Source organism: Sminthopsis crassicaudata, chromosome 2 (genome assembly GCF_048593235.1).
Source record: "Sminthopsis crassicaudata isolate SCR6 chromosome 2, ASM4859323v1, whole genome shotgun sequence".
NCBI classification, from domain to species: domain Eukaryota; kingdom Metazoa; phylum Chordata; class Mammalia; order Dasyuromorphia; family Dasyuridae; genus Sminthopsis; species Sminthopsis crassicaudata.
Window position 1 is genome coordinate 498,644,957 of NC_133618.1, and position 15,445 is coordinate 498,660,401.

At 36.6% G+C, this 15,445-nt stretch overlaps 1 protein-coding gene across 1 annotated transcript; it reads left to right on the plus strand.

The window, feature by feature from the left end:
- The first annotated feature begins 30 nt into the window (after positions 1-30).
- Positions 31-14,415, plus strand: SWI5 (SWI5 homologous recombination repair protein). The gene is made up of 4 exons (XM_074293790.1): positions 31-723; positions 7,058-7,179; positions 9,701-9,795; positions 14,145-14,415. The coding sequence occupies exons 1-4, from the start codon at positions 595-597 to the stop codon at positions 14,207-14,209; spliced, it is 411 nt and encodes a 136-aa protein (XP_074149891.1). The 5' UTR covers positions 31-594; the 3' UTR covers positions 14,210-14,415.
- Positions 14,416-15,445: the final 1,030 nt, after the last annotated feature.

Genomic DNA, 15,445 nt, shown 5'->3' on the forward strand with positions numbered 1-15,445 from the left:
CCAGTACTCGCGCGCACGTCGTCCAGCCCCGCCCACGACGCTACTTGGCTCCCGCATTTCTATTCCTTCGAATTACTCCTGACTTGCGCGGGCTGTCCTTGCTCCTTGCGCTCGTCCTGGACCGGGAGTGAGCCTCGGCCCGCCCGCTGGCAGCCCTGGAGTCCCACTCGCTGCAGAAACCCTCGGGAGGGGAGCCTAGGACCCCGGGCCCCCGGAGGTGCGACGGGGAATACTGTCCTCTTGGATCCCTCCCCCGAAATCGGTCATCCTTCAGCAAAAGCCTCTTCGGGGGACCTCCGTCCCTTCCGCGACCCGTCCTCCAAACCGAGCGCTTAGCACGGTCCCTGTTTCAGTGGGCGCCTAATAAATGCTTGTTCTTCCTTCCTCCTCATCCGCCCTGAGCACTCATTTCTTTAAAGCCCCCATTGCTCCCCAAACCCTATCCACTTCAGAAACCTCCATCTCAAGATGCGATTCTTCCTTCAAGAGACGGCCTTCAGCGCACTCTGTCCCAGACCGCAGTCCCCTTTAAGGAAACCTATCCGAGGGTCCATCGCTTCCCATTGACACCCTCGGCGCCCTGAGACACCGCTAATGGACCTCTCTCCTTGGAGCAGACTCTCCTTATCCCTTCCCATCCCATCCCAAATGCCCTGGCTGAGCCAGCTGGGCCAGCTTCCGTTTCCCACCTGTCTTCACCTCCCGAGGCCCCCAGGTTCTCAGGTAACCTTTCAAGTCCTCCCCTGGCTCCACAAATCCTGCGTCCCTAACACCCCTTCTCCTGGTTGCTTTCCAGGGCACGGTTGGGACTCCCCAAACGCCATTCCGCGGCTTTTCGATCCCCCGTGAGTATGTCCTCCCGCACTCGCGCATCCTTCCTCCCTCCCCGCCCATACGGGCCGCATCTTTCCCCAGTCTCTCTGGGCCTCCTCAGTTGCAGCACAGCGGTCTTTTTCTTGGTCTCCTTGATGCTGTAACAGAAGTTTTCACAACATCTTTTCCGAATCTTTCCTTTTCTCACGCCTCCAATGTCTTCTTCCACCCATACAAGATGTATGTGCCATAAGAAGCCTGTTGCTTATTAAATGTCTGATGAAGTGAAGACTTTTCTGCCTCCTACTTGTCTAAGGTAACAGATCCAGGCAGGATGTTCTTTGCCAAACCAACCCGCTGCCTTCATCACCCACTTGGTTTTTTTTTTTTTTTAATTAATTTTATAATTATAATTTTTTGACAGTATATATGCATGAGTAATTTTTTTTAAAATAACATTATCCCTTATATTCATTTTTCCAGATTTTCCCCTCCCTCCCTCAACTCCCTCCCCTAGATGACAGGCATACATTTTACATGTATCACCCACTTGTACTTAACTCTTGGCAGTCTTATTTCTGTCCTTTCTCTCTTACCCAGCGGCCTTTTTTTTTAAATCCTTCATTCTTCTTACTTCCTTGCAGAAATTCTTTTCTGCTTCCCTCATAGAACCCTCTCTTCCCACTTCATGAGTCAATACTATTCTGCTTTTTTCAATTACTTGACCATTCTCTGACTCCTTTTCCTCAATTCCCTATTCTTCTCTTTCTGTACTTGATGATTTACTCTGTGGTTTTCAATGGTCATTTCTTTTACTGCTTGGTCATTACTTATGCTAATGACTTCCAAATCAGGGTCTCTCATTCTGACCTTTGATATGAGTTTTACATCTCCAACTGCGTCTTGCATATTTTTCCATTGAGTGTCTTGCTTTCATCTCACTAGATGCACTCACTGCACCTAAAACTGATCTCATCACTTTTGTCTTGTCAGATTTGCTGCTTCTTCTTGACTTCCTTGCAGTCATCTGTGATCTTTCCCTCTCCCTTATCCCCAGGTTCCTCAGATTCTTTTATGTTCTTCGTAATGCCTTTCCTACCCGTCCCTTTTCATTTCCATTGAAACAGCTCCAGTTCAGGTCCTTACCTCTTCATATATGAACTATTGGCCTCCTCATTCTTATTATTATGTTTTCCCTCCAGCTCATCATTCACACTGCCATTTCCAGATTAATTTTGTTACCCTCAAGCTCAAAGACCTTTAATAATGCCTAAATAGCTAAAAGATCAGTTTGATACTCAGAAGTAACTTCTGAGCCAGTTATATAAGACTTTATACAATCTTGTCTTGTTCTACCTTTCTTTTTTTTTAAATTGTAAGTTTATTTTTTTTCCTGAGGCAGTTGGAGTTAAGTGACTTGCCCAAGGTCACACAGCCAGGTTAAATGTCTGAGACCAGAATTGAACTCAGGTCCTCCTGACCTCAGGACTAGTGCTCTATCCATTGTACCACTAGCTGCCTCCTTGTTCTACCTTTCTAATCTTATTTCTAAATGTTTCTTTTCCTCCAGTCATGCTGGTTTCATTGTCCCCCCAAAATGCCAAGTTTGTTTCCTTCTCTGTATTTACCCCAGCCTGGGATGCTCTCCCCTTTTTATTTATCAGAATCCTACTCATTTTTTTTTCTTAAGAAAAAAAAGTTAATGTAATCCCTAATTTTAATGCAATTTCAGTAGAAGTTAGATTAGAGGCATTTTGTGACCTTTTTAAAAAAGCAAAATCGTGGTGGCTAACATTTACTAGTCCTAGGTCATTGTCATTTCTTTCTCAAGGTATTCAGTATCTGGCATATCCTCAAATCCCATGATTTATCTCCAGGGATGGTTATCACTCTACCTCCATGCATACCTTCACAATGAAAAGCTCTCACATTCCTTTTGTAACCACTGTATCATTCCATCTCTCCCTATATTTTACTCCTCCCAAATCTGTTCTTCATCTCATAATGACTTCTAGTCCATCCACTCTTCAGTACTTATTCTACTTTGAACTTGTGTTAAGCAGTTTGACTCCATTTTTTCCTTAGTCCTTTGTCTCATTGACAATCATGCTTTGCCCAAAATTAGTTTTACATTACTCCTACCACCTACTTTTCATGATCCTATTTGGGTTGCTGAATAAAGCTGAAGAATATCATGCAACCAAGCTGACTGGATACATTACTAATTTATATTATCTAACCTTAATGAGACTCTCCCTGTAGCAAAGCAATCCTTTTATTCCTCCCTAATTGATGCTCTATCCCATTTTGCATAGATACTTTTTCATATTTTATCTTCTTTCCTCAAACCTCCCATACCTCCCCCACTTTCCCACCCTCTCAGTTAAGGATCTCAGCTGTTTTTTCTACACTTTTAAATATTTTTAAAATTAGGTTTTATAATGTATTGATCAACCTGCCATCTGGGGGAAGGGGTGAGGAGAAGGAGGGGAAAAGTTGGAACAAAAAGTTTTGCAATTGTCAATGCTGAAAAACTACCCATGCATATATTTTGTAAATAAAAAGCTATAATTAAAAAAATAAGTAAAATTTCATCTAGGAAAAAAAATTATATTGGATGTTATATGGGATGAAAGAAAACTGGGACACTAATGCATTGAAACAACTGTGTGAACTAATTCTTCCATTTTTTGTTTGTTTTTTGTTTTCTTGATTTTGCTTCAATTGACTTTGCATCAGTTCATATAAGTCTTTGCATGTTTCTCTGTATTCTTTTTAGGCTATATGCTAGTGTGTTTTTTTTTTTTTATTTTTAAAATGTATGCATAGATAGTTTTTGACATTCACTCTTGCAAAACCTTGTGTTCCAAATTTTTTTCTCCTTCCCTTTTCCTCACCCTCTGCCTCAGACAGCAAATAATTGAATATATGTTAAACATGTGCAATTCTTCTATACATATTTCCTTCCTTTTTGTTTTTTTTTATTTTTAAAGAAGCTTTTTATTTTCAAAACATATGCATGGATAATTTGACAATATTGACCCTGGCATAGCCTTGTATTTCAGCTTTTCTCCTTATCCTCATCCCCTCCCCTAGATGGCAAGCAAGCCAACATATGTTAGACATGTTAAAATATCTATACATATTTCCACAATTATGCGACACACAAAAAAATGATCCAACCATTCTTGAGAGCAATTTGGCTATAAAACTCCATAATCATTGATCCAGCAATAATACTCTGTATCTCAAAGGCATCCAAAAAAAGGGGAAAGGACCTATTTGCATGAAACTATCTATAGCAAACTTTTTTTTTTAATTGGAAATCAAAAGGAGGCTCATCAACTGGGTCATAGCTAAATAAGGTGCAGTATGTTTGTAATGTAATATTATTGTGCTATACGAAATGACACACAGTAAGATTTCAGAAAAACCTGGCAAGACATATGGACTGATTCATAGTGAAGTAAACAGAACCAGGAGAATTTTGTACATATTAACACCAATATTGTATGATAATTAATTTTGATGACTTAGTTCTCAGCAATATTCAAGTTAATCCCAAAAGATAAGCATAGTATCCCTTTCCAGAGAAAGAATTGATATTGATTGAATACTGACTAAATGAAGCATGCTGTTTTCACTTTCTTTTTTTTCCTCTTATTTGTGACTAATATGGAAATGTTTCACATAATTGCATATGAATAAGCGATATATCCATCTCAGGGAGTGGATGGAAAGATAGAATTTTGAACTCAAAACTTTAAATATGTTTTTTTAAATTGTGGGGGGGGAAATATATTTTTAACATTCATTTTTTTATATTTTGGGTTCTCTATTCTCCTCCCTTATCCATTGACAAGGCAAGTAATATGAATTATACATATGAATTCATATAAAACATTTCCATGTTAACTATGTTGCAGAAAAAAAAGTATGCTTCAGTCACCTTCCTAATTCAGAATTCATAGTTTTCTTTGTGAATCTTTTGGAATTGTCTTGGATCTCTGTATTGATTAGAATAGCTAAGTCTTTAACAGTTGAGTCATTACAATATTGTAGTTATTATATACAATGTTCTGGTTTTGCTCACTTTACTTTGTATTGGCTTATTTCTGAAACCATCTCATTTATAATTTCTTACAGCATAATGATATTTCATCAGAATCACATATTACAACTTGTTTAGCCATTCCCTAATTCATGGGCAACCTATCAATTTCCAGTTCTTTGCTACCACAAGAGAGAGCTTCTATAAATAGCTTTGCTTATGTAAATCTTTTTCCTTTTCCTTTCATCCTTTTAGGATACAGACTTAGTAGTGATTTTGCAGGGTTAAAGGGCATGCTCAGTTTTATAGTCTATTGGACATAATTCCAAATCGTTCTTTTGCTGGATTTCCATCCATGTTTCCCTCCATCAGCTAATTTTTACCTCAGAATTTTGTGCTTTTTTCTTTCTTTGCTACATTCTCTCCCCTGGTAAACATATAAGCTCCCATGAGTTAAATTAGCAAGTCTATGCAAAAGACTTCCAGATCTTTATAATCAGATCTTGTCTTTCTTTCTTTCTTTCTTTTTTTTTTTTCTTCTTTTTCTGAGGCTGGGGTTAAGTGACTTGCCCAGGGTCACACAGCTAGGAAGTGTTAAGTGTCTGAGACCAGATTTGAATTATGGTCCTCCTGAATTCAAGGCTGATGCCCTATCTACTGCAACACCTAGCTGCCCCCCAGTTCTTGTCTTTCTTAAGCTGAAATTTTGCATCACCAACACTATTGTACATTTTAAACTCTTTTTTTTTTCACAAGTATCACAAACTTAACATGTTTAAAACAGAATTCATGATTTATTTATTTTTCTTCCCCAAATCAACCCCTCTTCTGAATTACTTCACAGGGCATATTGCTTATCCAGTCACCTAGGTTCACAGGTTATCCCTGACTCCTCTTTTACTTTACAATCTTATTGTTTCTTTCATCACATCATCTTCTCTTACATATCTACCCTTCTTTCTGCTTATACAACCTGTCACTCTAGTTCAGACCCTCATCACTATTGAAATACCTTACTAATTGGTATTCCTGGGTCAAGTCTCTCCTCACTCCAATCCATTTTCCTTCACAGCTGCCAAATGATTTTTTAAAACTACAGAGTGACCATATTATTCTTTCCTCTCTCCTCAGTAAACCTGAGTGATTTCCTGCTACTTTAGTATCAACTGTAAATCCCTCTGATATGTAAAATTCTTCACAATCTGGTTCCTTCCTATCTTTAGAGTCTTTTAACACATCATTCTTTACTGTCTAATCAAACTGGGGTACTTGCTGTCCTTCACACACAGTACTTCATCTCCCATCTCTGTACTTTTACACTGGCTGTCCTCCATGCTTGGAGTGCCAATCCATGACTTCTTTCAAAACTCAGTTTAAATGCCACCTTCTTTCACATTCTCTGCTAGTTGCTAATGCTTTCTCTGAGATTACCTTCATTCTAGTATGTAGGGGGGGAAGGGCCTGTTTCTTAGTCCATTATAATTTCCTTTAGTTAATTAAATTTAACAGTTCTTCCATGATTGTTTTTTAACTTTTAATTCCTGTTAGCATTCCCACTGTGCTTGGCATAAGTCATCTAGTCTAATCTCATCATTTTACATTTAGGTCCGAAGATATCAAGGAGATATATGGGATAATCTATGGCAGTTCATTAAACCTCAAGGAATAATTCCATTATTCTTTGTCAAAAATTAGTTTTTCCTATTCTTCACCTTGAATTATCTTCAATTCCTTCTGAATCATTCTAAGGACATATTTCGGGGGCCTACTCTTTAAACCTTAAGTGTCTCACTTTCTTATTTTTCCTCCAAGTTGTCTCTAAGGAGAAAGAAGGACTAAAAAGTGAGGAAAATATTGAAAAAACCCTAATCCCAACCCTTTGGTAGCTAGAAAGGTAAAATTCTTATAGCACTTCAAGTTTTGTAAAGTCCTTTCTTTACAACAATCTTGGAAGGTAGGTAGTGCAAACTGAGATAGAGAAATTGTTCTGGGATGTCAGATGAGTTAAGGCTATGTATACATCCTGAAAGTGTCAACCCTAAGCCAAGGGCCTTTCCACTGTACTATCCTGCTTTTGGCAGGAGAGAATTGGAAAGAGAACTTGGGAATTCAGTTGCTATGGATTATAGGGGACTTATCATATTGGCTGATAGGTAGGTCAGTACTCACATCTTTTCTTGTTATGCCATTTAGGTGCCTACTCCCAAATCTGGCCAGGCTAATGAGACAAATGAGGAATCCCTACGGCTGGAAATCCAGGAGCTAAAGCAAAAGAGGGATACCTTGGATCAAGAGATCTCCCAGTTGATGGCTGAGTACATTTATTACTAAATTTGTTGTGAAACCCTTCACCTGTGTCTAGGATTTGTTTATTAGATAACATAGTCTGAGGACCCACAATATACAAAGCATCGTGTTAAGTATTCAAGGGGTATTGAAAGAAGGAAGGAAGAATAGTAGCACAGATGTACATCATTTTATAGTTTATAAACATCAATTTGAGGCTCATAGAACCTCAGTAAAGTTGGATGGTGCAAACCTTAGTGTCCTACTTTTACAGATAAAGAAGCTGGGAGTCAGACAAGATTTTCCCTATGTTTTATAGCTAATAAATAGCAGGGTCAGGACTAGAACCTCATTCTTTTCTGACTCCACATGTGGCCTCTGTGCTATATACCACATGATCTCTTCCATAGGGAATTTTCCAGTTTATGGAAGGAAGCCCAGCCTCTTCTCTTGGGAACACTATTGGTGTGGTAACAAAGTGCTAGACATAACATTTGACTCTAACTTGTTTTATTTGTCACACCTTTGTTTTCCTTATCTGAGAGGGTTGGACTAGGTAATGTAAAGGTTGATTCTATCTCTTAAATTCAGTAATTGAGCTAAGAGATACACACCTGAAAAAGATCTTAAGAGTACTTATAAATTAGCATCATCAGGCATTTTGGGTACAAAGTTGAGATCTAGGAGTTGGACTGTCATGAGTTTTATTCTTTGAATCGGTGGATTGAGGACTTTGTATTTCTAGAGTTTCTTTCCCCTATAGAGTTCATAAAATTAGTTAAACTTCAAAGAGTCTTTGGAAGGGAGCTCACCGATTTTGAAAATCAAATCAGAGCCTTAACCTATACTTAAGTAGCCTCTTAGAATATATATTATTCCCTCCACCAAAAGTAAATAGTCTGTAGTTTATTTTCCTTTTGTTATAATAAAAAAAGATGAGAGTGAAAAGAGGAGGGACCTAGGTGATAGAAAAGGCAAAGATATTTAAGATATTTACAAAGATACCTCAAACTTTTATTTTAGTATCTAAGACCCTCTTGGAACTCTTTCCTAAACTCAGGATTACTAGTGAATATGATTAATTGGCTAGCTTTTACTGTTTGAGTAGGAATTGATATTTGCATTCTATGTAGATATCCATATTCATGTTGTACTCTCTCCCAAGTACACTATTTTTTTAATGTTTTATTTTGACACAAGTTTCTTCCCTCTCTACACACACACACACACACACACACACACACACACACACACACACACACACACTATATTCTTCCAGAACATTAGAGTGTACCTAATCCAGTGATTGAGATTGATCTTATCACTTCTTTTTTGTCATTTCCCAGTTAATAGAAAGGAAGAATCTATTGTTTAATAATTCTATCAGCATTGCTCATTGAATGTGACCCATATTTTGCTGCCTTTTTGGTGTTTTTTTGACATTGTTTTAGTCCCTGTGTCCAACAGTTTTGGCTATGCTTCTTTTCTTTCATTTGGCATCATGCTTCCTGGAACTTCCCACACTTATATGAATCCTATGAATTCTATGAATGATATTCATCATTCATTATAGCATAATAACATTCCATGGTATTAATATAGTTTCTTTGTTCAACTGTTGTCCAATTGTTAGGCACATATTTTCTTAGCAGCTTTTCTTATTACAGATAATGCTCTTACAAATACATTTGTTACTTAGAGATCTTTTCTTATTCACCCATTTGGAGTATAAATCCAACAGTGTGTTCCCTATGGCAGACTAAACAGTTTAATCACTTTTCTTGTAGAGTTCTAAACTGTTTTTCAAAACAGCACCATGTGGTGGAATAAATGTGGGATTTGACATCAGAAGATTGGAGTTCAAATGTGATCTGCCCATTCTGCTCTGTGCAACTAGGCCATAGCCTAGTCACTTCACTCCTTGTTTAATTTCCCTCAATTATAAAATAAAAATTGTACGTGTATAACCTACATCAAATTCTTGCTGTCTTGGGGATGGGGTAAGGAGAAAAATGTAGAACTCAAAATCTTACAAAGATGAATGTTGAAAACTATCTTTACATGTAATTGAAAAAAAATACTATTAAATTAAAAAAAAAAGGGAGAGGTCAGATTAAATGATCTTTGAATTCCTTGAATTTTTGAGCTTTCTCTACAAATAATTAGTGAGAAAAGCACAGCCCTCTGTTCTCTCCTTTGTTCTCACACACTCTAGCCTAGTTTGTTTGCTGGGTAACGGTAACAGTAAATCATATTTCTATAGCCTTTTAAAAGCTTCCCTCACAAATTCACTGTAAAATAGTCTGTGTAAATATTAACCCCATCTTACAGATAAGGAAACTGGTTCAGAGAAGTAAGTGTTTTGTCAGTGGTCACGCAGCCAATAAATGTAGAACTGTTACTATCCAAGTCCATTGCTTTATTTATGACCAGCAAGCCCCTGTCTACATATCATTTTACTTTAAGGAAACATGTTATTCTATATTTCTATTGCAGTCTCTAATTTTCTTACAACTTTTCATTGTCTCCATCTCTTTCTGTGTTTCTCAGAGGATATGTTGTATCTGAGTTGGAGGACCACATTTCCCTGCTTCATGAATACAATGACATTAAAGATGTGGGCCAGATGTTAATGGGAAAATTAGGTGAGTGGAAATTTCCTGAATTCAGAGAGCACCTCTACCCTCTCCATACCCATTGCTTTGGCTTTCCTAGAATAATCCAATACTTTCAACCCTGCTATCACTGCTTTGTGTATATTCTTCTAATTCCTTGTCTTTAACTCAATACCAATTTCACAGTTTATGATTTTAGGGGCTTTTAGGCTGTGATAGATGTCTGTCATTTCCCTAGGTCTTAAATAGAGATAGTTTTCTGATAATTTCCTCATGCAATTCTGGTAGATAACTGAAGTGCTTTTAATGTTTCCAGTTGCTAACTTGTTAATGCAGCAACCTTAAAAGAAACAGAAGAACAGCTCTTTGTTGCTCAATTATCCATTTTGTATCTACTAAGAATATCTTTTTCTGGAAGCTTTTAGTTATAACTTGGGATGTATCTTATCCATTTTGAACTTATACATTATATTATCTAAGATGTTAATCTAAATTTATTAAACTGCCTTCCAGTTCTTGTCATATACGGATTTCCCAAGTATTTTATGTTCTATGGATTATTAAAATTGAGTTAGAAAACACATTTGTATATAGTCTGTTTCCAGTCAGTGGGGAAAAAAATTTTTTTTTGCATCAAGTATGTCTGATGCATACTTATACATCAGATATGTATATATGTGATAATCAAATATGTCTAATAATCAAGACATATAAGAAACTATCACAAATATAGTATATGACTTAAGCCATTCCCCAAAGGATATGAACAGACATCAAGAGGAAAATTGCAAACAACCATATGAATAATTGTTCCAAATAACTAATAATTAGCAATGAAAAAGCAATTCTTAGGGTTTCACCTCACATCCAAAGATGATAAAAGATGGGAATGGTCAGTGTTGGAGGGCTTTTGGAAAGAAAGGCATAAGAAAATACTTCACAAAGGTGTGAATTGATCTAACCATTTTGATAAACAGTTTGAATTATGCTAAGAAAGTGACTAAAATGGTTGTATCCTTTGGTCCAAAGATACAAGTATTAACCACATACTTATTAACATATTAACCCTCATATGTCAGTAATAAAACAGAAAAGCAAAATATACATCAAAATGTTTATAGTAACATTTTTTAAAATAAGTTTTTTTTTTCAGTCAACAAAAATTTACTCTCATTCCTACCCCAATCTCTATGTTCCATCTTCCATCCCCACCTCTAATAATTGAAAACTAGAGAAAAACAAATTCCTATATTGGCCACATCCAAAAAATATATTTGTCTCATTCTGTCCTCTTGAAGTCTACCTCCTTGTCAGGAGGTAGCACCATGTTTCATCATTAGTCCTCTGGAATCATAGTTGGTCATTACTCTGCTAAAAATTCATAATTTCATTTGATTTTATCATGTTGTATAAATGTTCTCCTGGTTCTCTTCACTTAATTCTGTATCAGTTCATGGAATTTTCCCTAGTTTTCTCTGAACATCTCCTTCATTATTTCTTTCTTTTTCTTTTTCTTTTTCTTTTTTTTTTTTTTTTTTAATTATAGCTTTTTATTTACAAGATATGTGCATGGGCAATTTTTCAGTATTGACAATTGCAAAACCTTTTGTTCCAACTTTTCCCCTTCTTCCCCCCAACCCCTTCCAGATGGCAGGTTGGCCAATACATGTTAAATATGTTAAAGTATAAGTTAAGTACAATATATGTATACATGTCTATACAGTTATTTTGCTGTACAAAAAGAATCGGACTTTGAAATAGTATACAATTAGCCTGTGAAGGAAATCAAAAATGCAGACAAAAATAGAGGGATTGGGAATTCTATGTAGTGGTTCATAGTCATCTCCCAGAGTTCTTTCGCTGGGTGTAGCTAGTTCAATTCATTTCTACTCTATTGGAACTGATTTGGTTCATCTCATTGTTGAAGAGGGCCACATCCATCAGAATTGATCATCATATCGTATTGTTGAAGTATATAATGATGATCTTGTTCTGCTCATTTCACTCAGCATCAGTCCATGTAAGTCTCTCCAGGCCTTTCTGAAATCATTTTGCTGGTCATTTCTTACAGAACAATAATATTCCATAAGATTCATATACCACAACTTATTCAGCCATTTTCCAATTGATGAGCATCTATTCAATTTCTAGTTTCTAGCCACTACAAAAAGGGCTGCCACAAACATTCTTGCACATACAGGTCCCTTTCCCTTCTTTAAAATCTCTTTGGGATATAAGCCCAATAGTAACACTGCTGGATCAAAGGGTATGCACAATTTGATAATTTTTTGAGCATACTTCCAAATCATTCTCCAGAATGGCTAGATTTTTCACAATTCCACCAACAATGTATTAGTGTCCCAGTTTTCCCACATCCCCTCCAACATTCTGCATTATCTTTCCCTGTCATTCTAGCCAATCTGACAGATGTGTAGTGGTATCTCAAAGTTGTCTTAATTTTCATTTCTCTAATTAATACTTGGAGCATCTTTTCATATGGCTAGAAATAGTTTCAATTTTTTCATCTGAGAATTGTCTGTTCATATCCTTTGACCATTTATCAAATGGAGAATGGCTTGATTTCTTATAAATTAGAGTCAATTCTCTATATATTTTGGAAATGAGGCCTTTATCGGAAACTTTGACTGTAAAAATGTTTTCCCAGTTTATTGTTTCCCTTCTAATCTTATCTGCATTAGTTTTGTTTGTACAAAAACTTTTCAATTTGATATAATCAAAGTTTCCTTCTTTGTGATCAATAATGATCTCTAATTCTTCTTTGGACATAAATTCCTTCCTTTTGCACAGGTCTGAGAGGTAAATTATCTTATGTTCCTCTAATTTATTTCTTCTTTCATTCTTTATGCCTAGGTCATGAACCCATTTTGACCTGATTTTGGTGTACAGTGTTAAGTGTGGGTCAATGCCTAGTTTCTGCCATGATAATTTCCAATTTTCCCAGCAATTTTTGTTAACAGTGAGTTCTTATCCCAAAAGCTGGGGTCTTTGGGTTTGTCAAACACTAGATTATTAAAGTTATTGACTATTTTGTCCTTTGAACCTAACCTATTCCACTGAACAACTAGTCTGTTTCTTAGCCAATACCAAATGGTTTTGATAACCGCTGCCTTATAATATAATTTTACATCTGGTACAGCTAGGCCACCATTTCCTTCATTATTTCTTACAGCATAGTAGTATTTCATCACATTTATATACCAAAACTTGTTCATCCATTTGTGGGCATCCCCTCAGATTATTATGTTTTGCCCCTCAAAAAAAACCTTCTTAATATCTTCGTATAGAGTTTGTTTTGGTTAGGGTCAATCCTTCCTTTAATTTACCTTCTTTTGAATTATTCTTCCCCTCTTTTTCTCCTTTCTCTGTTATTTTCTTCTTGAGAAATAGCATTTTTCAAAGTAGTAAAGACCTGGAAACAGAGTACCTGCCCATCCATTGAGAAATGGCTGAACCCATTGTTTGTATATTAATGTGAGAGAATGATATTGCACTGTAAAAAACAATGTCTATGAAGAATACAGAAAAGCATGAACTGCAACAAAGGGAAGCAAGCAGAATCAGGGAAACACCATGCAATAACAGTAAGAGAGAAAGAACAGTAAGAAATTAAGTGTAATTTTATGAAATTATAGTGAACATAATAGATTTGTTACCTTTATGTACAATCCTCTCCTGTTCTACACTATGTGGGAGTGATCATCTTATTTAGTGTTTGCTACTAAAGTTCAAAAAAATTATAATGAACAAGTTGACCTCAAAGGGGAGATATGAGAGTGCACTTCCTGACCTTTTTGGTGTGGGGAATAATACTAAATATAACATTTGACTGGATATGTTGGCTTTATTTGGGCGATTAACCCCCCTTTTTTATTTTATTTTATTTTATTTTTTATTCAGTTACAAGGAGAACTCTTTGATATAGATTTTTTATTTTTTTGTACCTTCTCAGTGAGGAGGGGAAAAAGAGGAGGAGAATTTGGAATTGAAAGGGTAAATTGGAGGGGGAAAAAAGTGAATTGGTTGTCATTAGAAAATATTTACAAGAGGAGAATGCTGAGGTATAATCTTTCAGTGTTTGTGCATGGATGAGATGATGGTCTGGGCCCAAAGGAAAAAAGAATGAAGAGCATAGAAATTGGTTTAACCTTGTAGGAAAGTCACAGGGAAAAATGAATGAAGTAAAAAATATGAGGATTGATAAATGGAAGTCTTGAAATTTTAGGTGAAAAGTTTGAATTTGACAAGATGGGTTTGAAGAATTTGTGGTCAAAAATATCAGATCATTTTCATGCCAGGATTTTGACAGCATTCTCTTTCCTAATTTTCATTTCTTTCATGACATTATTCTGCTATTTTAGCCAGGATCAGAGGTGTGACCACCAAGGAGCTGTATCCTGAATTTGATCTGGATATGAATGACTAAGCAGAAAGATGGATTCACCTGCACCCTCCCTAGCCAGGGGTAGATGAAAAGACCCAAGGAAATCATGAAGAAGAAACCTACAAGACTTCTAAGTGAGGCCACCAAAACAAAGAAAGTTTTAAAGTGCTTTACTAGAAAGGCTAGACTCATTTAGAAAGAAACATATGTATTGTGGGTATTGAGGGAGCAAATTTGAATTTTCAGTTCTACAATCCTCATAATTCTGAGTATTTCAGGGAATCTATCAGTAGCATCCTTGAGTATATATTATATTTTAAAAATCATTTCTCTCATCCATTGTTTTGGAATTTTTATTAATTTGTGTCTTGTATCTTCAAACTCATAAGAACAGTTTGGGACTTGAAGGTAATTTGTCTCCCTTTTTGAGTTACTATTTGCATGTAATTTTCCAGTCTTGAAAGACAAAAATTTTATTGGTTTCTTATGCTGTTACTTATCATTTATTCATTATAATAGCAAAATTAAAGTGAAATCACTATCCTCGGTGCAGCCCCTCATTTGGCCAAGTGTGCTTTCCAACTTTGCTGCAGGTGGGGGGCAAGGCAGCTTCAAATGGGACATGTCATAGTTTCTATTTATGCCAAATGGTAAAAAATATTTTCAGGGAGAATTTTAATGAACACCTACTATGTATAAGGTATTTGGAAATTGTGGTAGTGGCCTTAACCTATTTTCATTCCTTTTAAAAACTGAGAAGAGACCTGATAGGGAAGGGAGATTGAAATTAGGAATTGTATCTTGGTTAGACTCCCAAGAAACTCTTTAAAATAACAGTTCTTAAGACTGATCCCACTTGAGAATATCTTCTCCAGGATGGTAACAGCAGTATAGTTAGTAACTCCCCACAAAAGTCAAGAATTACTGTTCAGCACAAAAGTCAGTATGTAAACAGTCTCCTTCCCCTTGTTCCTCCTTTCTGGCTGGCTGGGAATCCCAACCCCACACTGACACATTCTATCTTTCTACTTTGGATTAGCCACACATATCATTGGGAAGAGGCTTGTAGGTCAGTAGTGGCTGGAGGACGACAAACCCTATTCCCAGCAGCCAATCCATTTCCTGAGCCTTGAGATTTCCCTGTTATAGGTGCAGCATCAGGTGCGGGCCTCTGGGAGGCAGTGTCACCCCAGGAATGAACCCAAGTCCTTCAATGCTGACTGCACAAGAAAGAATTCTCTGATGTCTTGATCATATTTTACAAAGCATCAGCTGAAC

What these genes read in the sequence shown, in the direction of transcription:
- SWI5 (XM_074293790.1), top strand. Translation starts at nt 595, where the DNA reads ATGGACCTCTCTCCTTGGAGCAGACTCTCCTTATCCCTTCCCATCCCA. An exon ending in CGAGGCCCCCAGGTTCTCAG is followed by an intron (nt 724 to 7,057) that starts GTAACCTTTCAA and finishes TATGCCATTTAG; the next exon opens with GTGCCTACTCCCAAATCTGG. An exon ending in GATGTTAATGGGAAAATTAG is followed by an intron (nt 9,796 to 14,144) that starts GTGAGTGGAAAT and finishes CTGCTATTTTAG; the next exon opens with CCAGGATCAGAGGTGTGACC.